Source organism: Condylostylus longicornis, unplaced genomic scaffold (assembly GCF_029603195.1).
Source record: "Condylostylus longicornis isolate FDR11 unplaced genomic scaffold, ASM2960319v2 ptg000048l, whole genome shotgun sequence".
NCBI lineage: Eukaryota > Metazoa > Arthropoda > Insecta > Diptera > Dolichopodidae > Condylostylus > Condylostylus longicornis.
The window spans coordinates 12,644,951-12,671,702 of NW_026578017.1; the positions used below are offsets into that span (position 1 = coordinate 12,644,951).

At 25.8% G+C, this 26,752-nt stretch overlaps 1 protein-coding gene across 1 annotated transcript in view; it reads left to right on the forward strand.

Annotated features, from left to right (window-relative positions):
* Window positions 1-2,302: 2,302 nt before the first annotated feature.
* Window positions 2,303-26,752, forward strand: part of LOC129610862 (uncharacterized) — a 35,277-nt gene continuing 10,827 nt past the window's right edge. Inside the window, exon 1 of the mRNA XM_055523629.1 lies at window positions 2,303-2,393. Within this exon, the coding sequence (XP_055379604.1) occupies window positions 2,303-2,393 (91 nt within the window). The remainder of the gene's footprint in view (window positions 2,394-26,752) is intronic.

The window sequence follows — 26,752 nt, forward strand, 5'->3', positions numbered from 1 at the left end:
TGTAAAAGACGTTCAGTTTACGAAATGCTCCCAACTACACCAAACTAGTTATGGAGTATATTACATTCCTGCAAACGGAATGCACCAATTTCTATGCCATTTTGCTAAAATTCTAAATGTTTTTTGTGAAATGAAACAAAAGTTTCACCTTCAAAATGTAGTTGTAAATATACAAATCTATATTATTAACATAATACACAATATACAAAACAAATCTGTCTAACCATTCATTAAGAAAAAACTTTTGATTAATCTGTTTTCTGATTCTTATACTTACATCATCATCTAAGGTGGTTATTAATTACACATTTACAATAAATAACTTGCACCATAAGGTTTCTATGTGCTTCACTATAACTCTCCATTGAACTTAATAAAAGAATGTTAAACATTGGCGTTTTCTACTTTTATTTCTGTTACTTTAAATTTGAAAAAAATGAAGAGATCATTAATATTAAAACATTATATTTGAAATAATACGCGGATTGCAATTCTAAGAATTTGACATTATTTGAACTCAATATTGCATTTACTTTTGTATATAGGAATGATTGATGTTTTGTCAGGTTTTTGTTAACCATATTTGGTATTCTGTTTTATTCCTTTTAGGTAATTTTTCCCGTGAGTCCAGTTAATATTGTAACAATTACATTACGTTGTTAAGTTTATCGATAAAATTTTTCATTAAAAAAAATTCATTATGAATTTTTAAGTTTTCTCATAATTCGGATGAAAATTTTTAAATTAAAAATTGAATTTATTGAAAATAAAAGTGGAATAATTTAAAGACATTGTATATTATTTTACACGTTTTCTTTTTCGGCAACAATAATTTCGGATTTAATGTCGGTTTTTCAACAGTGGCAATTTAACATTCTAGATGAATCAACAAACAGCCTCAAAATCTCAATATGATTCTGAAGCAGATATGGTTTTTTATATGTAATCAACTACCCTTGGTTTCCTTCAAAAATAATGGAACAAATTTAGTTTCCTTCAAAAATAAAGAATGCATTTCCGTAGTTATTGCGAAATTAATACCTACCAAGCTTCGTGTATTACGTATCGGGTTTTACGATCTTGGTATTCAAAGTGTTTAAATCATTTGCAATCTTTTGAAAAATAACACCAAATTCAATGTAGAATTAGTGATTTTCAAATGCCTTCAGTTGTTTTCCAAATTTAAAATAAAATTTTGAAAAAAAATATCACAAATTGCAATTTTAATTTTCATCATTTAAATTACTTGTGTACCATAAGTAATTTATGTAATACCTTGACCATAACAAATACCTTGACTTAAAAAAAAACTTGAAGAGTTTTTGTGTTAAAATTTTATTTGAAAAGAATAGACTTGCAGTCTAAAAGTGTATACTCGTACTCACTTTTTCTTTCTTTCGATTTAAAAATTAATGAATTGTTGAATTACAATTGCATATAAAATTATTGTATTCCAAGTCTCTTTAGGAGACCTACTAAATATTTGGAATAAATTAAATGCATAAAATATTCAAAATTTCATATTAAATTGAATTGTTTTTAAATAACAAATTGCAGTAATAAATTATTAATGCCCTATATACAACTTGAAATGTGCATTAACACGGTACTACTTCAGCTTTAAAGTTGTAGGAAGCACAAGAATAATGCAAAACAATGTTAAACAAAACAACAGTATTACATACATTTGTCTAGCACGAGTATACCTACGATATAAAATAGTATATTGGTGACCTTTGCCTTAAGCATCAAAAATAAAATCAATATTTTCATATGTGTGCGTATGTAAATGTAAATAAAACGTAAAACCCTTCAATTAAATATCAATTTACCAATAAATAAATTGTTTTCACTCCTGGCAACTATATACATTATAAATAATGTACACATTTTGCAGTTGGATTTCATACGCATACATACTTTAAATTTGTTTTATATGTAAGTGAGTGCATTCCATGTTCAGTAGCACAAATACATATAATTTACATAAAAATTTACACGTTTATGAGCGTAGGTTTTATGCAATTAACACGAATAAATTTTTGTATTTTTTTTTAATTCCAATTAAATATTTTAGTTTATACGTTAGTAACATTCAAATATACGTACTGGGTGCTGTTTTTTTAAATAGCCATCACACTTTCTTGATTATGAGCTTAAAAGCAACAAAATATTGATTTTATTTGATATAAGTAACTTTAGGCAGTTTTCAATTCAATTTTCAAAAGTAAAGCCGGGAGAACTCCTGTTAAGAGACGCTGAAATATAAAAAAAAAATCCGACCGTTTTTCAGCCGATGAATATGGCGTCTCATATAGCTAACAATTCGTTAAAAGTTTGCCTGACATTGTTCCCCGAAAATCCAATAACAATCGGTTTATTCGCTTTATTCAGTAAATATTTGAAGTTCTATAAAAGGTTGGTTTTCCTTCAATTTTCGCTTTAATTATGTGATCAATTTGTAAATAATTTATTTCTTAAAACAAAAAAAATCGAAGTGTGTTCGAAGTACGGCACCATCTTGTTAAAATTGCACATCACCCACATCATGACTGAATACCGGTCTCCATAAAAGCAACTGTACTAGTCTTGTTAAAATACGTGCATTAAGCACGGAAAATTGTGAACTTTTAACATGGTTGCAGTTGTTCAATATAAAATTTTGAAATTTTGCATTCTAGTTTTGGAATGACGAAACAATTTCAATAAAAACAACATAAATTTATCAAATAACCAGTGGACAACACACTTTGATCTCAGCCATAAATCAAAATTTAAAAAAAAGCACCCTTTACACCACTAATTCAAAATCTAGTTACATTGATCTATTTTGGGTCACAAGAATATACAAGTAAGAAATCTAAATAAAATTTACAACTGTTTTTAATGTTCGAAATTTTTCTTTTTTGTAAGATTCCAAAAGTAACTCAAGTATTTTAAAGTTTTAAGTTTTTAACACTCTTTCTCTATTCTTTAGTTTTAAATAGTATTACATATGTATACATAGGCATGTGTTTGGATACGAAAAAAATATTTTAATTCCGATCGAACAATGTTTGCATCACATTATTTTCAAACCACACAAACGATGGAAAATTTTATATTATGGCACGTGCATACTTTTAACAGCATTCATGTTTAGGAACTTTTTGTATTTTTTTTTTTGTTTTTTCTATTAATGAAAAGTATTTGAATCTATACGAGTATAAACATTGAATTTAGCCAATTAAATTTTATTTAAGATCTTGTTTTTTTATCGTTTTGTTTTCGTTTTCAATATCTTGAATAAAAAGTGCAATATTATATGTTTGTATTATATGAGAAGGCTGGAGAAAAAAATGGCTTTATCATATGAGTGGTTTGAAGTTTTTTTATTTGATACACCGACGATGTTTGTTTTACGCGAAATCTTATTGAATAGGTCAAAATTAAAAACTTTTGAAATTCTTTTAAATACAAAAAAAAAAAATTTTATAACATTTTATACACGCAATAAAATTTAATGTACATACGTCTATATGCAAGAATACATAGACACTCAGAGTCCCTATATAGATTTTTGTATGCGACAATCGAAAAAACAATAATGAATATTTTTAGTAAATTAGTGCCCGAATGCCACCTGTTGAAAATAGTTGAACATCACAAATGAATAATTTTTATTTGTTAGAATTATGAAAAACAATTCGGCCTGCAAAATCACTGCTACCTAAAAGACAAATTCAAATTTCATAAACTCGGTCTTCCATATATCTTACATAAAATTTTAATAAGTATACTTAATTCTTATAATGCGTTTAGGTATTCAAAGGGTAAGGAAGTAGAAAAATTTTTCTACTCGAAGTTGTGTCTGGCAAGACAAGTCAACTTCGAGTAGAAAAATAAAAGGAAGTTATAATAAATTCGTATTATAAATAAATTCATGAAATACTCGTACAATTTGAAAACTGATTGTAGATACGATTTGCCGAATAATTTAATGAACTACAATATTTTTAACTTTTAAAGTACGAGGTAAAGTTTTTTAACAAATTCTTCGTGTTGTTATTAATTATTACACCTCTCTCCCTCATTAACTTTTCAGTAAGTATGCGTTATAACAAAATTCACCATGAGTAAGTGAGCAAAAAACAGTGTGAAAGTAGAAAGAATGTGAAAGTGCGAGAGAGAAATAAGAAAGTAATTACAAAAGAAAAATCGGAAGGTGTAAAATTTACTACCACCTCGCCGGTTATATAGGTAATTTATTGATCCGGCGTATTTGATGTTCGACATAGGGCATACAGTAAATATGATTAATAATATTTTTTACTCACTCGAGTTATTATTACAAGCCTTTGCCATAATTTGTCGAATATCAAATAAAATACAAGACCGAATAAAATTTTTTAGAATTGTCATCTAGATTAACTATATACGTTTAAAATGTAATTGTATGCAAAAAATTACGGTATTATGCATGACTCAAACAAATATTAAAAAAATTATTTTAACAAATTTTTAAAAATTTTTTTATCAAATAAATTTAAATTTTTTATTTCTCGACACTCTTAATAGTTTTTTTCCTGTTTCTGTTGTCTTAAACTAAAAAAATTTTTAAAGATTGCTTTACATTGATGTGTTTTAAATTATTAAAAACAAAATAATGCATATCGGATTTAATTTATGTATATATATATACCTCACATACATATACCTATATAATTTATTCATACATGAAATTTTATTTTTTAATGCAAATCAATGGTAAATGCAAGTGTAGTTGAAAAAAACAAAAGATTTTTATCGATTCTTAATTTTATTCATACATGGTTCGGACACTTTCATATTTTTCTATATATATAGGGTTTAACATGGGAAATGCAACACGAGGATGCTTAAAAACCAACCATTAAAAGTATGTATATTATATACATACATATGTATTGAACGATGTACATATATATATAGCAGCAACATAGCCAGAATTCAATAAAAAAGAAATTACAACTTGCTTTCTAATAGGGTCTTTGAAATTTAAAGATTTTTAAAAAGGGTATAAATAATAAGAGAACAAAAGGATATTGACGAAGGTAAATGTTCCATTTTCTCCTATTTTCGTTTTTCACATTCTTTTTTGTTTTTGCGGTCTTGTTATTTGCTTTTGATGGCGGTCTACACATTTTTTTTTAATAAGTTTTTCAATGTTGTTGAAAAATCATTGAATAGAAAGTGAAAACAAGTTGAAAAGATTTTCTTTTTTTCTATACATTGGAAACAAATGAAATTTATTATACAAATAAGTTTTCCTATTTTTTCTGCTTTTGTTGACTCACTTATTCATTTTATAGAAGGATCCTTAACAAACAAAACAAAAAAAAAAGGTTCATTATTTTCCGGAAAATTTAGATTGAAAAATTATAGGAAAATATTTATACTTGGGGGAAAAAGAAAAGTTTTAAAAGTGAATTTTGAAGTTTTGAGAAAAATATAAATTTTCATTGATTGTTTTTAAGATTGATTTTGAAAAAGTTTTCACGATTAATTTGCATAAATTTGAATTTTTTTTTTGTATTTGAAGAAAAGATGGTTTGTATTTCAATAGAAAATTCACAATTCAAGAAGTTCTTAAGTGCAGTTGAATCAATGCTTAAAATTGATGAAATTTACTGTTGAATTTCCATTTATTAAAAAGTATTTTTAATCAAGTACTGTAAAAATAAATTGTTATATCCGGAAAATATCAACTGTAATTAATAACATTAAAAACAGTGTCTCGATTCGAGACCTTTATAGTGGATATATGCTTGAATATTATAATAAAATTAAGTACCTACATAATATATGGTTTAATAAATGGACTTTAAAAAAAAGTACAATTTTCGAAAGTTAAAAAAAAACAAAAAATAACAGTTATGACAGAGAAACAAATATTGCGTTGCGTGGTTTTACTAAGAAAAATACAGAAAAATTGCAATGCAAAATTTGATCTTTGTTTTAATCGTTTCCGTTCATATAGTCATAGTAATAGCGATGAACAGTAGTGATTGTTTTGCCTATGGTGGTTCAATCTTATTATTCAATTTGTAATTTCAAACAAAAAAGTGTTGATAAATCCGTTTATTTTCCCAAATCATTCGTAAAAGATTTCAGGTACAACTAAATAAAAAAATCCACAGGAGTCAAATTATTCATGCTTTTACAAATTGGTAATTTTGATAAAATATGCAATAACTTTCATGTTAGTGTTTTTTCGGGTGTCAAACTATTCATATGGTAAAATGGCAAACGAAACTGGGTCAATTTAAAGTAATAGACTAAATATATATCAATGATATTAAAGCTATATGGAACTTCATACATATTTGTTCTTTAATGCTTTGACTACCTATTCCATTTCGAAATTTATTCTCATTTTTCGTTTTGTTGTTTGGACTTCATTTTATTTACAATATGATTTTATTCAGAAGCACATTGCTTAATCCAAGCTAATTTTAAACCTTATGTATGTAAAAAGTTTAAAAATTGGTTGTATTTTCTAAAATAATAATAACCAAAAAATGGCTCGACATATCTCGTATTAGAATATACTCAGATCTCTACCAAATCGTCATTGTTCCTTTCTCTTTCTTTAATTGATGCATTTTGTACATCGAAACAATAATTGTAATGTTTTTGTGCGCTAATTAATGTTTGACTTACTGGCAGTGTGACAACTTTTAAATAGTATTAAGTTTGATTAAATTAAAGCTGTCTGTTAATTTATTTAAAACGAATGTCATTTCTAAAGGAAACTTCATATTTGCATTGCAATTAAATTATATAGAATATTGTATTAATTGTTATAGTTCAATTTATTCGAGATAAAATTATGATTTTGGTATGTTTAGGTATATACGTAAATAAATTGTATATACATACATATAGGTATGTAAAGGGGAAACGTACTCATAAGAAAAACTCTTTTATTTTGTAAACTCTTTCCGGAAATGACATTAATAAGTTCAATTTGAATTGAAGCAGATAACAAAAAATATTATAGGAAAACAATAAAATTGAAGATACAAAATCACCCATTTTCCTTTACAAATCAATATAATGATGAGTAATAAAACTGAAATGAATACACACACATAATGATGTTCATACAGTATAGAGTCAGTGAAATTTTCATAATTCGGAAATGGACGGTACATTCTAGTTCGACATAAAAAAATTTCGAAAGGTATATAAAGAAGCAATCAAGTATTTAAGAACAATGTTTAAGAAAGTGAGTGAGTATCATATGTTCATGTAGATATAATATTATTTTCAAGTGAATAGAATAATTTCGCATCTCATATTTCTCACATTTTCCAGAATTTGCATAAAATTATGTCACTATTCGTTCAATTTGTTACTAATTTTGGTGAATATTTTGAGGAAAAATTAGAACATTCTATTTAAATCTTATTGGAAAAATTACATATGGAATTAAAAAACTAGAATTCCGATTTGAAAGTGAATAAAAAAGGATGAAGGGACTGAAAAGGCGAGATTTGTTATCAGGCGCAAGTCACTAAAAAAAATTTTGATTTAAAGAAAATTCATGAATAAAGAGAATTTATAGTTGTGTATGGAAGCGAATATCTAAAAAATAGTTGTACTCGTAGTAATTCTGGATTTAATTTTAGTTTTCCCAAATTTTAGTTTTAGTTTTTAGTTTTCAGATGATTTTCATATAAAATTAAAATTCTAAAGCTAAAAGTTTTGTCTTTAAGCCATTGTCTAATAGTTAAATTTTTTCCCATAAATTTAATATTAATAATTTCTTACCATGCAAATTTTATTAAAAATATAAATTTGTTTTCCTATATCAAAGTTTCTTGATCTATTTTTCTATATTAAATTATATTCTTCATATATACCAAATAAAATAAATTAATAAGCAAAATAAATAGAAAATAATCTCTTTCCAGAAAGAGCTGTTTAAGAAACGTGATATTCAAAAGTGTTCTTATGACGGATTTAAATTGCAAGTCTATTGCAACTATGTATAATTTTTAACGATCTAAAAGAAAACTGGTTGATGGCATTATGACAAAATTTACAATTATAAGAACAAAAACTTGATAAACTATCAAAAGCCAGGCTATTATAAGATGAAAATGTTGTAATATTTTGCAATCTTATTTTCATTTTATAATTTTTTAATTTGAAAATATGTTAAAAATTAATCTGTAGTGAAATTTTATGGAATAGTGATGAATGAACGTTTCGAATTTAACGTGGGTTGATTAACATTAAAGTGGGTAATAAAATGTTGTTTATCTTATTGATTTTTTACTTTATAGGGTCAATTTTATGTTATTTTATATTTTTTATATGGTAGAGAATTAATTCGACAATAAGAAATCAACTGAATATGAACAGTGTATAACAGATACATGAGTGTATCTGCAATAAATTATAAAAATTATTGTTAGTATCAAATTTCATTAAAGTAATTTTAACTTTATCTTAAATGCATGCATTTTTTTCTTTTAAATATGAAGTATGGAACAGTGTGAAGCTGCCGAAGAGAATGAGACATTCGATCATGTTAAATGTCATGTTCATTGTAGATTTTATATTAAAAGTGTTTTTGAAAGAATTTTATAATTGATGTTTTAAAAATTTTTTCTATAAATTTAATAATAATTTTTTTTATTACAATATTTATAAATCAAAAATGTCAAACAGTTAAATTTAAGGAAAAAACTCTTCATATAGCTATGGTTGCTCTTTATAAAAATATAATTAATTATTTATAAAATTTCTGATTGTGCTATTTACGTGATTTAACGTGGTAAAATATTTGCAGAATAATGGTGGAAAAAGGGTCAGGAAATAAGCATTAGTAGCTGCTAAATGAGAAAAAATATTTAGTTTATTTAAGGTAACAGATATATTTTAGATCAATAGAAAAAATAATTAATTTTTGCAAAATGTTAATAGGAAAACATAGAACAACAATAATCAATACAGGAAGAAATTTGTAATGAACAATTTATTATTGGTGTAATAATGTCATGTATCAAAGCTAACACCTAAATTTAAAAAGACTAAAGTGATAAGTGCGGTAGCTTTATTAGCTATGTATTTCAGGTTCATCGCCTGCAGTTATGGCGTATTTATTCATTATTATAATTCATTCGTATTTATTTTTGACATTAAATCAATATTATATGGTTCAGGAATATCAACATGGAAAAACCGAAATGAGTTCTGCACGACCGAACATTAGGAATTGGAAAATATTTGATACACATACCTGTTAGGTGTCAGTTTATTGCCTAGATTACGTTTTTTGTATTGTAATGTGCGGAAATTAATTACTCGTTACTCCACTACTCACCATCATTTCATTATAATTTATTTCCAGAAACAAAAAACTTGATAAATTAATTTGTTATGAAAAAATTGTAGGTATTTACATTCTGTTTATTAATTCAGTAGGAATATAAGAAAATTTCAGTAGTACTCATTAACGGGTATTGATCAGACAAGTAACGAGTATAAATGAAAACTACCAAATAACCGGATTGCACATCACTAGCCTCCAGTTCTCCAATATTCAAATATTTTATATTAATTTTTAGAATCGTGTAATAAACTTATTGCAATTATTGTCTATTCTACTAGAAATATATTCACTTAACATTTGATTTAACAGAGCTCTTCAAATTCCCAGTACTCTACTGTTGTTTTCTTGTTATAACCATAAAATTTTTTTAAATTATTTTCATTTCGAAAGAGAAGAAGAACAACAGAATTATAAGGGTTAATTTCTCAAAGAATATTAATTAAATACATACAAATAAAAAAAATATTATATACACCTAAGTGGAAGTGCTGGAATGTACTAATTAGTTTGTATAAAACTTTTATATTATAAAAAATTAACGCGGTATATGAAAAGTCGTAGAAAATTTCTACATTCGTGACATTTTTTTTAAAATTCTTGACCAAGGTACAGTTTACAAGCATAAACTTTTTTTTCCACGCAAGTGAATTTATTTGATATGTTCAATGGAACAAAAAATTGGATAATCGGATTAATACTAATTACCAGCTTTAAAGACTTGATAAAAACTAATTTACTATAAAAGGATAGCAAACATTTACTTTATCGGCTTTATTTTATCAAAAGAGAAACTCCATTACTTTTTTTTTCTGTACATTTTCATTTAATAATTAATTCAATTTATATTACTTAATAGGAATTGATGAGTATATTTGTATATGTGTATATAAATTTATATACTTTCGATCCTTTAATACAAGAGGTGTTTTTAGCACTTTTCCAAAAAATTTTTTGAAAAAAGTGCTTATTAGTTTCACTCTGTCCGTCCGTCCGTCCGTCCGTCTGTCCGTGTGTCTGTTTACAAAACTTCTACACTTTTGAAGATAGAAAGCTGAAATTTAATACGTACATAGATCTTCACTAGAAACTTATTTCCGTAGAACAAAATTTTTACCTATCTCCCCCCCTCTAGAAGTTATACCCCCCCAAAACCCTAAAAATGGCCTTTTTTAAATATTTGTTGCAATGAAACCATAAGCATTTTTGAAATTTTGCAAACGCAGAAAGGCAGCGGCTTGCTTCCACTTGCGCGGTATACTATAGTTAAAATTTAGAAAAACAAAATGGCCGTTCAAATTTACCGTTATCTAAAGTCCTTTTTTTCCAAATTTTTGATGTCGTTTTTCTTTTAGACCCCAGACTGTAGAAGCTTGAAATTTTAGGAGCTTTTAGACATTAACAAATAGTTCATTTTGTTAGAAGAAATTTTTTTTTCATCTCCACCCCCTCTCAAGTTATCACCTCTTGAAATTCGTAAAATTTGAATTTTTGACACCTTATATTTCCGAAACCGCAAGCTTTTCCAAATTTTTATAAACGCAAAAAGCTAACGGTAAATTCCATGAAATTAAAAAATATAATTATTTTTCTTAACTCACACAATTAACCCTTAAAATCGAGCATTATGTTAACCCCACTTTATATTAATTTTTGCTTTATTTCAAAGACTGCATAAATCGTTGATCCTAAATATATGCAATCCTAGAAAGGGTTTTGTATACTCGTATGAATGAAAATAATTTTTAGAATGTGTGATAGGTATACATAGACTGTATTTAAAAGCAGAATTTTCACTTGTTGAAGGGAAAAGTGCTACAATACAAACCATTGGTTTGACCCAACTTTATTTTTTTTCTCTTTTCCTTAATCCAGGCAGGGCGGTGTACTTTTCACTTTAATGGAATTTATTTGAATTTAATTTAATTTTTATATTGTAAATGAATAAAAGAAAAAAAATTAAACTTCACCTATAAGCACATTCATGTTTCGTTATGGAATTCGTCTGCTATATGTTGTTCTCAATTCGTATATAAGGGTACTAATATAATAGATACGATTTAATTATGTTTATTGTCGATTTTTATATAGCAAGAGAAAAGATCAATGTTAACGGAAGTTTTTGTACACTTCAATTATAAAGTTTATTAATTTTGAAATATAAATATTAATGAAGGGCCACCTGTAAGACATTCCATTTTATTAGAGGGACACATGTTATAAAGGTTGGGCAAAATATATTTTACATCTACATTAAAATTTCAATTGTTGTTCCATTTGTAAGTAAACTACTGTCTCTTAATTTAACTAATAAAACTTGATTGCAACTAATACTGGCTGTACGAAATCAAATAAAATATGGACAGTTTAGTGAATAATTGAATTTTAGAGTTGCGTCACCACCTGCACTATGCTCATCATAAAACAAATAAATAAATATCAAAATAAAATAATAAAATAATTATCGGATAGTATTGACCAGCCTTATTCTACTTATCGCGTCGCACATAAAATTATGTGAGCTGACAAATCTGCAATTTTACCGGAAGCGTGTATCATTATTTGTCACTAAAAGCGTTCATCATAAAATCGAGTCTCACGTCTTCTGTCGTACCACATTTCGGATCTAGTAGAGTAGCAAAAAAAAGTGCGACGTGCAAAAAAAATCTGAGAGTCGTAATTGTGACTCGTCTAGTAGAATAAGGCTGATGAAAAGAACTCGTTCCTATCACTACGTCAATGGAGTCAGTTTCATTATAAAATAGCAGGGTTCATCAATAATCCAATAGATTTTCTAAGTTATTATAGATCATATTTGAATGAAATGAAAAATTTGTCAATGCAAATGTATTTTAAAATGGTGCTTCAATTTCTTTATGTATATACGATTTTTAAAAATATTATCAAGCACTAGAAACCAAAAACATACCGAGCTCTACACTTCCTAATTAAAACAGGAATAAACTGTTCCAAAGGCTTTCATTCAGTCATGCATTTATTTTATCATCGCCATATGATGCGCGAACTACTTAAAAGAAATTCAAAAAAATTAAATACAAATTGGTGACATCCCATAATAAACGACAATTTAATTTTTTTTAAATTATGTATTTCAAGTTCGTGATAAAAAAAAAGAAAACACGAAATGTTCTTAATAATTACCATTACAGGTACTTTATCTTTTTGTCGTTTCCTGTTTAAAAGTTTTAAACCGAAAATGTAGATGAAAATAAAAAAACCTTTCATATTAATTAAAATTGTTTTTACTAATGAAAAATATCTGTGTTAAATTATTTTTTGCCTTAAGCGCACATGACCCGTCTCTATTTTAAAATATCTCATACTTGTACGCGCTTTAAACTCGTGTGGTATTGAGTACAATGAAAGCCGAAATATATAAAAGCGAGAGTTTTTAATTAAATTATTTTTGGACAACAATCATAAAGAATAAATTAATAATTTACCAGGATACAAGCCCTACATTCCAATTTTAAATATAGAATAACATGTCAAAGAATATATGGAACCGCTTTAAAAAAAATATTTCCATTTCTTTAAATTAATAATATAAAAAAGTCTGTAATATAAAATAAGTATAATAAAGTAACATTAATTAATCTTAAATTTTTAATAAAAATAGCAGCAGCTCTAAATTAGACCACTCCAACAGAGAATCTATAATTTATGGATTTGATATTTCTATACGTTCTATACAAAAATGAAACTATAAATAATTTTAAAAGAATTATTCTTTGGTAAATCAACAAATACTTCCGAATTTTTAAAGACATTTCAGAATATTTGATTGTGATATGCGACCCCGCTATTTTTTTTTTTTTGAATTTAATAAAAAATGAAAGAGTTGGGAAATAAATGAAGCAAAATAACATTAATATCATTTGATAAAATTTATATAAAAGCAATCTAAAAGCAGTAAGTTAGGATTCATGTAGAGTCGATTTTTTTTTTTTTTTGTGATGCTATACATGTCATGCGGATGCAATCAGCTTAACATGATTAAAGTAAAAGCAAATTATAACATTTTCAATGAGAATTTATTCTTGAAAAAAAAAATTTGAAAAAAATATTTAATGAAAGAGAGAAAAAATTACAAGTTTGTAAACAGCATATTTCCTACTGAATATGTAAATTGTGTTTTTTGGTCACTTAAAATAAAAGTTAAAAAATTAGGAAGTATATATGAGTTTATTTGACTAATTCAAGAATAATTATAAAAAGATAATATAACACTTTTTCAATTCACAGCTCTGTAACTGACTTCAGTACACTCAACATATTAGCAGGTTACACATAAAATTAAATATAATGTAAATTTAAATAAATTTGCTCTAAATTGGTAAATACAAGTTGGGTGGTTTTTGTATGGAAAGAGCAAAATTTTGTTCTAAAATTTTTAAATAACTCAATCCACTACTCACTGTAAACGAAAAATACTTTCCAGTAAATAATTAAGCACAAAAACTTTTGTTTTCCTCCTCAAAGACGTCATGAACATGTGAAATTCATTTGCGGCATTTTGTTTTCGAAATCTATATTTTTTATCTGTTAGACCTATTATATGTGTAATTTTATTTTGTCAATTGTATCTATGAATTTTTACTGAAAATATTTGTTCGAGATTTTTTCGAGTACCTATATACGGTTTATTTAACTACACATTGTATACGGTTTCTTGTAATACTTTTGGCATTTTTACAAAATTTTCCCATAAAACATCGGTATTTATGCAATATACCATACAAGGTATTGGTATTTCAATATACATTTAAAAATATGCTAGCTCAAAGTTGCTTAATTAAGAAACTCTTGTGCCCGAAATTTGTAATATAACTCAGAAGGACAGATGTCTTGATTCAGAAGCACAGACAAAATGAAAACTTTTTTTAAGAAATTTGCTTTTAAAAATAAATTTTTTCTGATTCTCAAATCTATTTTTTATTCAGTAATTATTCTTCACTAACAAAACATCATAAATCATTTTTTCATTTCTGACTTCTCCACATGAAGTGCGCGACTATGAAAAGAAAAAAAAAATTTAAAAATATTAAATTTTTTTTTTTCTTTTTCTTTTTCAATATTAAATCGAAGAACGTGCTTGTCTTAAATGTCAAATTTTTGCAACTTTATCAAATCTTAACAGTCAACTTAGCAGTTGAAATCAGCACGGCAATGGTCAATTCAGCAAATTTTATTTTTTCAAAAAAGAAAAACAAAAATAATAAAAAAAGAGAAGAAATAATTACAAAAATTGGTAACTGAAACTGATGATTGCTTTTTTTTTCTCCTCCTCTCTCCCTTTCTCTCTCTTTCCCTTCTCTAAATGCCAGAATATTGCAGTAAATTTTCAACATTTCATATTTTATTATTATGAAATCTGTCATCTACGGCTAGTATTCACTTCATATAATATTTTTGTTCCTCTTTTTGTTGAAGATGATTTATTCCGATGGACTTGAAATTTATCTATAGCAGGTTGCAGGAAATAAACCTGTTAAAGCATTTTATTTTTTATTTTTTTGGATTATCGCTGTGCGTTTTTCTTTTTTCTTTATGTATGTATTTTAAAAAATTTCATTTTATATTTCCATTAAAATAATTTTAAATGAATTTTTCATTTCATTCGTATTTTCATCTTTTTATTTAAATTCCCGATCAGAAAATAATAAATTTTTAAAGAGATATAGCTGTTTTCCAACTTTGCCGAAACAGATTTTAAAATTTGGTAGGAAATTGCATACTTCCAGATCTTAAATTGAATTTCTGCAATTTTTTTAATTATTTTCAAATTTATTATTTTTGAAAATGAAAATATTTGAATTAAAGTTACCTAGTTACTTAGATCAAGCAATTTCTTCTAAAAATTTAAATATTTTATAATTTGTCAATTTTTTTTGAATTGAAGAAATTAATAAAATCGCTTGTCTTTTCAAATTATTCATAAAAATTAAATAAAGCGTTGTTTATTTTAATATATCGGAGTTGAAATGAATTCTTTAATTTCGTAATACATTAACATTTTGCAAAATGGAGTAAGTATTTTTCTTCTAATTTGTAAATTATTTGTAAAGATCAGCGGTTTCTCCAATTAATATTAAAAACTTTAAATGTGGAATACAGGGTTGACCCCATAATTCCTGATATACAGTTTATGGGTACATGGCATACCTGAATACAGTAGAATTTACATAATTTTAGATCAGAACTCACTAAATAATTTGGTAGTTTTTTTACTTGAAAGAGTAATTAATTTTTATACGAGCATCATGCCACAACCTACAAATTTTCAAAAGCTCGAGAAATTATAGCAGATATAAAATACAATTATTTTTCTTAAATCCAATCCGAATAGTAAAAATTCTGTAAAAAATTGAATTAAGCTATTCAATATAAACAAAAAAAAAAAATTTAGCAAAATCAAATTTTCTGATTAAAAAACATTTTTGTTCTTTTAATAAGTAATAAAGTGCACGGTAGCTACAAAACTATTAATTTTCTTTTTTTAATATAACTACATGTATGTATGTATGTATATATAAAAAGTTTCATATGTATATTAAGAATTCTTTTCATAATAACGCCATTTTGGCGTAGACTATTTTGTTAAAATTTAGTTTCTATGTCTAACTTAAATGATAAAATCTATTAGTTTACAAAAAATAAAAATTACAATTGTATAAATAAATAAAAAGAAAATTTTAACTGGTTTTTTAGATCGGTTCAGTATCCTTTATAATTGAGTTAAAAAAATATGACATAAAAATAATGAAATTAGAGAGAATTTAATAAATAATACTGTGTACATAGAAATGATTGTAGCTATATATAAAATTGCGCTATATAGAATAAATACTTCTATTCAATACTTGCTATACAGAGAAAATACTTAACTAAAAACTCGAAAATAAAGAACATCAAAAAATGTTTACCGATTTTAAATTTCATATAAAACACTTATGTTTATGTTATTCTATAGAACCAAGAGAGCGAAGGAGCCATAGCATACATAAATATTTATTAAATTACACATTTATGCATCCTATGTGTTATTATTATTAAAAATTGTATGTTTATTGAAGTCGCCAATAGGAAATTTTATAACAGTATTGAGAGTGTAATGTTGCAAGCATTAAAAATTTTTTTTAAAAAATAATTTAACGAATCTTTCTGTTAATTTGATCGACGAAGTGACGAATGACAACTTTCTTTCTCTACGTCTATTTAGGCAAAGACCTTTACGTCATTTGATAAAATAAAAAATGCATACATATTACTAATTTCTATTTCGTATTAAATTATTAATAATTTCTATTACATATTAAATTCTCCCCAAAGTTCTTGATAAGAAAAATATTTCAAAATTTCGTAAAAATAATTCGCTAAAAATAAAAATTTCAAATACATATCTTATTTGAATTCTTCTGTTATTCTAGTTCTTATCAATTATCCTAAAAGTATGCAAAAGTATTATTACTATGGAATTAAAAAATAGACATAATAAATTAAAACCAGGTTTAATTTAATCGGAACGAGAATTCGAATTTAGAATCTCTTACTTCTCAAGATAAAAAATGTATATTAAATAAAAAATACATAAATGGGAATGGTATATCTTAAATATTCAATTTGAATATACATATATAATATATATAATATATTAAAATTATCCAAAGAGGGCCTCCTGCTTTTAAAAAGTGAAATTTTTTATATAATTTTTATCATATTTTTTATACGAGGGTCACTATTTATATTTCGGGTCTAGCAATAAAAAACAAACATTTATCATTGGAAATGGTTTTATTGTTTTTCAAAATATTCCCCATGAAGATCAATACACTTTTGCATGCGCTGAAACCAATTTTCGTAGCACTTTTTCCACTCCGATTGAGACACCTCCAAAACATGGTTTTTGAACGCATCGACTGCTTCTTCAGGTGTTGAAAATCGTTGTCCACGCATTTTTTTTTTGATGTGAGGGAATAAGAAGAAATCATTGGGTGCTAAATCAGGACTGTACGGCGGATGACCCATCAATTCGACATTTTGAGTGCTCAAATAGTCCATTGTTTCAGCTGATTTGTGAGAGCTTGCATTGTCATGATGAAGAATGATTCGCCGGCGCTTGTTTGTTTTTCTTATTTCTTCGAAAACTTTCGGCAAACAGATGGTGGTGTACCATTCAGAATTGACCGTCCTACGTTCCACTAAAGGTACTGTGGCCACATGACCGGTTATACCAAAAAAAAACGCGATCATTTGCTTCGATGTGCTTCTTCCACGAACAACTTTTGTTGGATTTGGCTCGTCTTGGAACACCCATACGGTCGATTGCTGTTTCGTTTCGGGCTCATATGCATAGATCCATGATTCATCACCTGTGACTATCTTATAAACGTCTTTTGACGCACCGCGATTGAATTTTTTCAACATTTCTTTGCACCAATCGACACGAGCCTTATTTTGTGCAATAGTCAAATTTTTTGGGATCCATCGACAACACACCTTTTTCACGGCAAGATGCTCATGCAATATCTTATGTACGCTGGTGGAACTAATGCCCAAGGATGCCTCAATCTCACAGTATGTCACATGCCGGTATTGCCAGGACTAGTATTGCCAGGACCCGAAATATAAATAGTGACCCTCGTATAATTACATAAATTAACAAATCTGCTCATGAATTCAACTGAAGTGATTCCTGCGATTTTGCATTTTTTCTTCAAAAATCATAAATTTATTTCCATTCATTCAAAACATACCATTCATTACTTTTGATAATCTTGCTTATTTTACAATTAATATACAATAAAATTTCAATGAAATGAAAATATGCAAAAATATTCGAAATACAAACTTTTATTTAAAACAAAAAATTGAATTAAATGGCTATCTGCTGATTTTATTTCTACACATGTATGAGCATAGAAACAAATAATTAAATAAATAATAAATTATTCGTTGCAGTGTGAATAAGGTATAATATACAAAGGAAATCAATGTCATATTATGTACAATTTTATGACAAATGTAAATTTTGACTTTAAATAAAATAAATTTCATATTTTCATGTATGCACGCACTGTATGTTCTTTTATTCAAATAAATTCTGTCATTCTACGGCATGTTTTAGAAAAAATTCTAATAAATATTTATTATCGAATGTGATTTTAAGCGAATGAGATCCTTGAGAGTTTCTCAAATCAGCTATCAATAATATTTTTTGAATACATTTGTGATATTGTAAAGGATCTTGCCAAGACTTTGTGACAGCTATAAAAATTTAAATCAAAGATTTTCGAAAAAAAAGAGCTGCACATTTTGTAAATTCATGAAATAAACTAAAAATCTTAAAGTGTTAATAATTTTTTCATTCATAAATTCAGAATAATTCATATGAGAAAATTTTCATGTTAAAATTTTTTACTTCATAATTTTAATGTGAAAGCCCAATTGAAATTTTTAATAATTGAATTGTAATTGAACTTTCAAAACCTTTGACAATATTTTAATATTAATATTATTCGAACTATAAATAAAATCGACATTCAAATGTGTTGACTTTCATATATTTTTCTTCATTAAATAAATTAACAAATTTATTCAAGGAAATTGCAATTCATTTCTTTTTTTATTGCACAAAAATTCAACGAAATTTTGCATTTACAAGCAAACAAAGTCAGCTGCAAGTATGTATTTAAGGTTTACGTTTTTAAATTTTTTCCTCTTAAAATATTTTAAGATTTTTCAATAGGTATACAAAATAAACTTATTAATGTGTTCTTATTTTATTTCATATTGGCGCTTGTTGGGTACATTCATTAATGAAAGAAAAAGTTTATAATTTATTTGGTCTGAAGATAATCCAATAACGCCTATAACCACAAGGCGGCTGCAACGTACATACTTCCAATGTATGTATTTTACTAGTACGTATATGTTTGAGTAGTAAAAAAAAATTTCATCGCTGAAAGATTGCAAAATCATAATGGTTTTTTGTTTTTTTTTTATATTAGACGGACTTCAATGTAACAAGAAAAATAATAAGAAAGAAATCAGAACAAAACAAGAAGGTTAAAGAGGAAACGAATTCATGTTATATAAGATTCTTCCATTGATAAAATAAATTTTTCAAAATAATTTTCTGGTTACATGAGATTAAGGAAAGCAAGTAAAGAAAAACGTACTTATACAATGTATGCGTTTAAGAAGGTCAAAATTGAGATGATAAAATTCAAAAAGAAAGTATGTATATATGTGTAATGTACGTTTATAAATTTATATGAATGTCTCAACTATGTGGCAAAATATATAAATTAAAAAGTCAGATTAACAACACCTTTATAAATTTAGTTATCAAAAAATTGTGTTAATATTTAATTTTCGAAAATCACATAATCCGCGTGTAATCTGCAGCATATCATAACAAAAATTTGTTATTTGACAACAATAAGAAAAATATAAGAGTTAAAATAAAAACGTTTATGACATGGAAAATGAAAATATTCTCAAGTGATTAGAAGTGGACTAAGAATAAACCTTTAAACATAATATTGAAATAAATTTCTAAGTAGGACAGCCCGGGAAATTTTAACACATTCTAGATCAAAATATTAGTATTATTATTGTATTGTGTGTCATTAGTTTTATATTATGCGTCGTCGTGTGGGTGTTGTAAAAGAAATTCACTCTCCTATCCTGAAAATCAAATCATGGGATGAAATATATAAGATCGGGCTTAAAAATTTTACCTGAAAAGAGCAAGGAAGGTGATATATACCAAATATATTTAATGGGTATAACAGATAAAAATTATAAAGTCAATTTTTATACTGCTAATATTGAAGAAATTAAATTTAATTAACTCGTAATTAATTAACTAAATTCGGTGGCATAATTTTAATTTCAGATTCAAGGTATTGGGGAAAGAATCGTTTAGAAAATAAACAGTACATATGTACTGTTAACAACAAAATAGGTTCTTTAATTTCTAGATTTTTGAAGCATATTATAAAATAAATCGATTCTCTAAATGGTATGGTAATTGTTCTGAGCGACTTTTTTAACTAGGATGTAAGAAGAAGTGTATTTTTCCATGATCGTAAACAAACTGATGATTCTATCTGTGAATTCATGCATTTGAATTTCGGCGAAACCGATTTTGAGGAAAATTTATACCTGAATTTACTTTAGCCATGTCACGGATTGCTCAACTTTTGGGGTATACCAGATGTCATAGGAGCTGAAGACTTTTCTACGGGGCTCATATGTAAAATAATTTTGATCATTTTTAGAAAATATCGAACAACTTCCTCTTGAAATTTTATTTTATATGAGTTGCGTTAAAAAATGTCACAAGCAACCTAGCATATTGAGAATATCAACTGTCAAGAACTGAATATATATATATATGTACATAGAAAAAAAAATTAACAAATTTCGTCGAACCCCGCCAAAAACTTTTCATATCAAATGTTATCAAGCCTACACCTATACGATCTGCACTGTAAGAATATTATTTGATTTCATGTAGAACCGAGCTTCTAAATTCATAAATTTCAACTCTCCAAGTTCTTGAATGTAGAGTTTATGAACTAAGGCGTTACTAGTTTCCATAGAATTTTATGCAACACTTTCGTTAAACTTAAAAATCATTTTCGGTCGGCTATGTGCTGATCACTTAAAAATTTTTTTTTCCCTCTAAATTATTGTCACGCTATGGCTATTAATTTTAATGTCCTCTACATGCATCGAATTTGTTTCTTTTATATTATTTTTTCATTTAAAATTTGTGTTTATAAACTTAAAGACGTTGTTATGTAAGTTAAAGAGCATTTAAAATTTTATACTATTAAAAAGGAAAATAGAAAACACTGCATTTTAATTAATTCAATGATAATTTCTTTGAAAAATTCGAAAAAATGAATTGAGTAGCTTATAAATTGGACCAAAATATATTTACAAGTAAAATTAATTTACAGATTTATTTACATATACACACGTCTTATAAAAGAATGTTTTATCATTTGCACATATTTTTGTATAATTAAATTGAAATTTCCTGATTTTTCTTTGTTTTTTTAATTTTTACAAAAAAATAATAAATAACATTTGGGAAAGCTATTAGTCCTAAACAATTTTCTTGTGTACTAAATCAGAACAAATCTCTAATACAATAAATCTTTGTCATTTCCTATTTATTTACCAAGAGCTTAATATTAATTTATCATGAATAGTTATATTTCTGATTTAAGTAATTTTTCAAACAAAATTGGAAAAATGGTGCTTATTAATTTCAATCTGTCTGGCCATCCTTTTCTATTTATAAAATCTCTAGATTATTGAAGATAGGAAGCTGAAGTTGTACAAAATACATTATTACCTATCACCCATCTCTAAAAATTATAGGCCATTTCCAATTATATCACAAAATTAAACTACAAATATTTTTTGAATTCTGCAAACACATAAAAGTAATGACTGGTTTCTTCTACGATAAAGCAAATGATTATTGTCTTAATCATTATCTAAAACACTTTTCCTCTAAGAAAAAGAATCGAATTTTTAGGCACTAATAAATAATTTCTTTCGTTAGAAGAAAATTTTATTACAATTCTCTCCGATTCCAAGTTATCGCCTTTCGAGATTAGCAATATTTTAAAGTTCAGTGCTTCTTTAATTTTTTTCGTCCTAAATGTATGCAATAATTGGACAATAAAATTGGAAAGATATAAAAGACTGTGACTAGCATATATATTAGGATGGAGAAGAGAGAGATACAGAAATTAGCAGGACCTCTGCTGAAGTATGGCACGCATCGTTATCAGTAGTATTATACTGCTGCAGCAATGTTGTGATTTTTTAATTAATTGAGTTATTGCTGAAGTAAATTCATTAAGTTAGAGCAAGTGAAACTGAGCACTTTTTTAGACCTAAATTTAATTAATTATAGTTTTCTTTAATTTTCTAAATTATTAAACATATTTTGTTGCTTAGATTATTATAATTCATAAAACTCTTATAACCTTTAGGAATTATATTTAAGAATTACATATTTTATTAACATTTTATAGTGTAGTAGATTATTTAAAAAAAAAAATATTTTCACTGGTTCAAAGGAAAAATGCTACTTTACAAACCATTTCCTTGATCCGAATGTATTTTGTTCTGGAGTCGAATTATAGACCTTCTTTTGTGCATAAAAAATGAGTTTCAAATTTTTTGCTTTTATACTTGTTTCCAATACTTATACTTTGATTTTTTTACGCTTTATACAAGTATAAAGTTTTTCCTTTAATAAATCCCGAAAACGCATGCGACTTAATTGATCAGACTTATACCTACATTATAATAAATATTATGTATCTTGGTTCCATTGAGTGTGATTAATGTATTGTACGCTGGTAGATTTAAAGATGTTTCTGCATATATGGTGGTTTTATAAACCAAAAAAAAAAAAATAAATAAAATTGCAAAATAGCATTAAAAAATATAGGAAAAATTTACATTTTTCATCTAACAAGTTGTGCTTTGCGATACCCATTAGCCCTATTTGTATAAATATTCCATAATAATGTTAACTTTATTTTATACACGTACAAATACGTTATGCCTATAATGTTGATCAAAAGAAGGATTAATTTAAGTATATAAAAACAACAGTATAAGTTCGATGACTTTAAATTTTTTTTTTTGTCTAAAACTATTTTTATATTTTTAATAAGACTGAAAGCAGCAATTTTTTTTCCGATGCAATATAACCTTACTTTTTCTTTTTATAGCCATACTAATAGGAATTGTTAATGTCCAAATGATTTGTTCACATTAATGATGGAGAATCTGTATAACCAGCTGCATTATTATTAATCTTGTATTGAATATAAAAAGTGGTAGGTGTTTTATTTAGTATGGTGGCAGAAGATTACAAATAAAATATTCTATATACTAAATTATATATATTTATTCATTAGGTATAGTATTATTAGTGTCCAATTAGCGAAAAGTTCTTTTTATAGTGGCAAATACGGCACGGCAATATATGTGATTTCAGTGATTGCAATATACGATAAACATAAATGAAAAGAAGTTAATTGATGTCAACAAATTGATTTAAACTCTAAAGATTCAAAGAAACAAAAATAAAAAAAAATAATGAGAAATAATCAATTATGTGCATTACATAATAATATTGGATTACATATTATCACATTGTACATAATAATGGTACATAATAAGAATTATAAAATTACATAGCATATAGTCTTCGTTCTACAATAAAAATTCAGATAATAATTCTAAAAGAAATTCAAGTAAATTTAAGTACAAAAACAAGTTATTGGTTCAGTTATTAAAAAAACAATTGCAGTAATTGTATAACCACCACGAACTGCATCAGATATCGTGAGTGGAATCTTAGCTGCGGCCTCTATTTCCTCCAATACTTTGGCAGATACGTTTTTTCTTTTTTAATTTCAGCATTTTCAGCCCTCATGAATTCCAAAGGTCTGGACCGCATGATAGCAACCACAAAAAATATGTTCACTTCAGCTGTCATTGTTGAAAAGGATAGTCAGCCCAACTGATCTTGAATACCACAACCAGATGCATCTCATGATGAGATCTTTCACTTGATGACGTAACTCGACTTTTAATCACACTAGAAATTTTTAAAATTCTAAATTTTTGGTTCCATTAAAGCGAATCAACAATATTGGGAGTTTATTTTGCAATTTTAGAATGTGCTTCTTTTGTAATAAAGATTTATCGAACATACTATACTTGAAGACTTAGCAGTTAGAATGTTTGTTAGAATTGAATTTTCGGAAATCCTTTACATATGTGTAACTAATAAATTTTGATGAATTCATTTCATTATTTAAATTTACTGAAAAATTTATTTATTTAGGATCACTGAATAAACACTTATTATAAAATTATAAAATAACAGATATTTAACAAGATGTGGCAAGACTATAATTGTTATGTTATAACAATTATATCTCTAATAAATAATTTATTTTGCAAAAATTTTTTCCACCTCCAACTTTTTTATTTGTTGTAACTCACTAACTTAACCGTCCTTTCATATTATTGGTTTTGCTAATCCTAAATGTATGCAATGAATTGATATATTTTTGTATATGAATAAAACTATGTATTTTAAGTAATGTAGTGCATTAATCTTAAAAGTTCACTCCTCTTAAATTCTTCATTAAGGGAAAAGTGCTTCTTTAAAAATCCCCTTTAAGTTTGCTTCAATTTTAGAGCTCCTTAACTCGATCTTAATTCCTTCAACAATCTGCTCGACATTATAAACTTTTCATTTAACATTTTTTTTAACGTGTTTATTAATTATTTATTGCGTGAAGTTATGTAAAAGTAATAATAATAGTAATGATAATAAGTCTTGCCCTGCCACCCCTTTAAACCCGATATTGACAAAAGTGATCTCCTTTAATAATAATTTCTTTGCAAATATAGTTTATTTCAGGACTGCTTTAAACTTAGTTATTCATGAAACAATTTTATTGTTTTAATTTTTTCCCAAAATTTTAACTATTATAATTAAGCAGTAAAATTAAAAATTTTGTTCTGCTATTTTTAAATAAAATTTTCCAAATCTAAATAACAAAAGTCCTCAATTGTGTAAAAATGTGGACAAATATTAGAGAAATGGACGGATTATTCTTTAAATAATATTAGGAAATTAATAATACCGCCGTAATGTATGCAATGTACATTATTTATTATTGTAGATTCATAATGTAGATGGTTTTAATAATATACTATTTATTTTTTAGTTTCATCAAAGAGCTTAAACGTCATCCATAGAGTTTTGTTTAGCAAAATTTCTTGAATAATACCGTATTTATGTTAGCAATGTTCTATATTTAAATTTACAAATATATTTATATTATAAGTAAAATTTTTGCTTACAATATAGCTTCCTACTATATTTAATGCTTTAAAATCTAGTGTAATTGAAATTGTTGTTCCAGTTTAAATGTTGATGTAATACCACAATTTCACAAATCTATAAGAACATTAAGAGCAAAATAATTCTAACTAGGAAAGATGGAAAACTATGAGCTACATTTTTTTCAAATGAATGAAGCTTCAAATATAAATAACTTATAAAATTTGTTTTATAATGCAATTTTAACAATTTTATTTTCTCGTAGCGGCAATATCCCGAATGGAAATAAATTTTACATTCTGTAGCTTCTTCTTCTTTTTTTGTTAGTCTTAATAAAACACTAAAATTATTTTCGAAAATTTTTTACTCACCAATATATAATAAGGCATACTTACGTATTTATTTATACTTTTATATAGATTTTTATTCAAAATTGAATACAAATATTTTGTTTCTCCAGTAATCAGTTCGCATGTCGACTTTTTTAATTACATTGATATAAACAGTCAAGTAATTTTACATTTAATCATAAATTAAAATATCTTTTGATGGTTCTTTCCTTGAGAATATATTTTTACTAATATTTAAAATTTATGCTCTAATGAATTTTTAATCCTAATCAAGTATAGTTATTGATTTGTTAGTTTAAATTTTCTTCTATTTTATACAAGTGGAATTCTTTGTATATTTTTCATGCGTTCATATAATTTTATTTTTTTCTTATTCAAAAGTAATTAGCAGCAATACGTTTGTAAGATTACACATAAATACAAAGAAAAAAATAAATAAATACACGTATTGGTTGTTTATTATCGACTTTTGTATACCCTACACCTATTAGTATCGAATAAAAGTTTTAAATAAAAATTTCTTGTAATTATTTTATAGATCAGTTACCTAATATACTGAAAATTATGATTTTTGTTGAAAATTATTAATATGAATTCTAATTGAATTTTAATTAATGGCAACATAATCTTCAGTACCGATACGATTTATGGACATTACATGATACTGCATTGATGAACTAAACAGAATTTTATTTTAGAATTTAATAAATTATAATTAAGGCATTATCATTAAACATGAATATAATAAAGGAAACCATTATACTAAAAGATTACCTTGCATGTTAAATATACTATTAACTAAAGATTATTTTGAATTTAAGCCAAATATTGTCTTATTCGGACTATTAAAATTTAATAATTCTAAATGGAATTCTCACATTTTATTCGTATAGATCTCAAAATTCTATAATATTTCAACAAACCCTTAAGGTAGGGTGTAACAATTTATAAAATAAAAAAAAATAATTTCTATTTTTATTTTCATCTTTTCTTTTTCTTTTTCTTTTAATTAATAGCGTTTAATCAACTTCTAATCGAAATAAATATACGTTACTTTGTCATAAAAAGGAAAGAGAAAAACCTGTAAATTATTTAATATAAGAAATAAAA